The sequence below is a fragment of the Rhincodon typus genome, chromosome 2 (assembly GCF_021869965.1).
Source record: "Rhincodon typus isolate 14 chromosome 2, sRhiTyp1.1, whole genome shotgun sequence".
NCBI lineage: Eukaryota > Metazoa > Chordata > Chondrichthyes > Orectolobiformes > Rhincodontidae > Rhincodon > Rhincodon typus.
The window spans coordinates 144812726-144815159 of NC_063333.1; the positions used below are offsets into that span (position 1 = coordinate 144812726).

The 2434-nt window shown below is 44.8% G+C and overlaps 1 protein-coding gene across 1 annotated transcript; it reads right to left on the reverse strand.

Moving 5' to 3' along the window:
• Window positions 1–327: 327 nt before the first annotated feature.
• Window positions 328–1326, reverse strand: mc4r (melanocortin 4 receptor). The gene has a single exon (XM_020523963.2). The coding sequence runs from the start codon at window positions 1324–1326 to the stop codon at window positions 328–330; it is 999 nt and encodes a 332-aa protein (XP_020379552.2).
• Between the last annotated feature and the right edge of the window lie 1108 nt (window positions 1327–2434).

Sequence of the window (2434 nt, forward strand, 5' to 3'; positions counted from 1 at the left end):
ATCTGATACACGTGGGCTTCAGTTGCAGATGAAACCTGGTGAAACCCTACCATCCAAACACAATCAAACGTTCTCCCAATACTCACTGCCCAGGCTCACATCCAGGGAATATGGCATGAGGCATGAGAGATGAAGAATACTCCAGGAAACAACTAAAACCTTCAGTGAAGAGAAACAAGGCCTCTTGAGGAAATAAGAAACCATAGCGTAATACAAAGGAAAACATCAACATATCTTTAGGGAGCACGGAACAATTTCCTCCCTCTATTAAGATGTACTGCAGCACAAAATGTCTTATGATGGTCTGACTGCTTTCCCTTTAGTTTATCAATATTTATTTGTCAGGTCACAAATCCCATGCAGGCTGTAGCAGCAGATTATTTCTTGGAAAGTCTTGCGCATTTCCTGACTGCGGAATGCGTAGATGAGTGGATCGATGACTGAGTTGCACATGATGAGGATTAAATACATGTTGAAGTGCGACATGAAGCAAAGGCAGTACGGGTTTCGGGGGCAGGAGATCATGAGGATGAGGTGCAAGAAGAAAGGAGCCCAACAGACGACAAAGACCCCAAGGAGGATGGTGAGGGTGATGGCCCCTTTCATGTTTGCCATGTGGTGGATGGCACCATTGCCAGGCAAAGCGGCAATCCGCTTTACGTGTAAGCGTGCCAGCATGAACATGTGAACGTAGAGCGAGGCCATGAGGGCGAGCATGGTGAAGAACATGGTGATAAGGCAGATGACGACTGTGGTGCTCTCGGAGTAGATGATGAACAGGATCCCCGAGACCGTGCAAGCCATCCAGGTTCCAGCAATGACCACCAGCGCCCTTCTCACTGTCATAATGTTGTGGTAGTGCAGCGCGTAGAAGATGGTGATGTACCTGTCGATGGCGATGGCCAGCAAGCTCCAAATGGAGGCAAGCAGAGAGGTACAGATCATGGAGTCCAGCACATTGTCCATATTCTTTATCAAGCTGTCTCGAGCAACAAAATGCCTACTCTTTAACATGGCGATGAAGATTGTCTCCCAGGCGTTGGACACACTAACCAACATGTCGGCCACTGCCAAACTACAAATGAAAAAGTACATTGGTGAGTGCAGGTTCTTGTTCTTGATGATGGCGGCAATGACCAAAATGTTGGCCAACAGGCTGATGATGCCGAGTGTGAGGAAGACCTCCGTTGAGATCCACAGTTGCTCATAGCAGCCTGAGGAGGCCCCTGTACTGAGTGAGCCATTGGTGCTGGCGAATCCCGGGACGCTCTGGTTTCTAAGGCGAGGGCTCTCTATCAGCCAATGTTTATAAGATGACGAGTTCATGCCTGCAGCAGGCTAAATCCCTTGACTCCAGAAGAAGTAAGCACTGTTCAAGTTGGCATCTCAGGATCGGAAATCCAGCTCAGGGCTCGTGCATTAACTGGTCGTGAAGTCTCCAAATTCCTTCTGAAATGAGGGAGGCAGTTTCTGAAACCAAGTCATCTTGAAGCTGTCAGAGAAATTGCTAAATTATCCTGGCTCACATCGTTTTACATTCAATATCTTTAATCCGTCCTTCCTAGACTTGCATGTGTTAGTTTCTGCAGACCTCATTTGCAGGAGGCTGCCAAATGGGCAAAAACGTTCCTTTTCTTTGTCCCATTCCAGTGTCGGTAGGTAGAGAGGAGACCGATCTTTCTTTAAAATAGCCAGAGTCAGGGAAACAACAGCAAATCTACGTGTCCTTGGCAGGAGATTTAGCAACAAATGAATTCCTTTCACATTTTAACAAATCGTACAAAACTGTGGGAAGCAGCATTCCACCCCTACACGACAGTTCAGCCTATCACACTCGTGGCTAACTTGACTGACAACACAATATGTTAAATATTTAAGGAAGACTTCCGTCTTCGCTAGAGCTGCTGATGCATTCGCAGTGAATTTATAAATTGCTCACTCTATAAACTAAAGCCTATTTGTCAAAATAATTGCAGTATAATTGCATGAACTTGTGTTCTTTCTTGCTCAGTCCCCAGTAACCCAAACTATGCCTGTGTCCCAAACCTTAAACCCAGGGAATTTGCACAATTTAATCAGATATCATAGTAAAAGCTTCAAGTATCCAAAGTTAGCCCTAGCTATCCATCAAGGAGCAGTTATTGTTTTATTTCCTTTGTTCCACATTGCTTAATGAATATGTTTTTAAAATGTACTGTCTGCGGGCAGTTTTGTAATTAATGCTTTCTTGGTTCTTTGCTTCTTTTGTTAAGGTTATTTAAATATCACAGAAATAATCCACTCTGCACCGTAGCACAAGAAGGTGATTCGTACATAAAAACCAAAAGAACTGCAGATGCTGCAAATCAGAAACAAAAACAGAAATTGCTGGAAAAGCTGAGCAGGTCTGGCAGCATCTGTGGAGAGAAATCAGAGTTAACATTTCGGGTCCAGT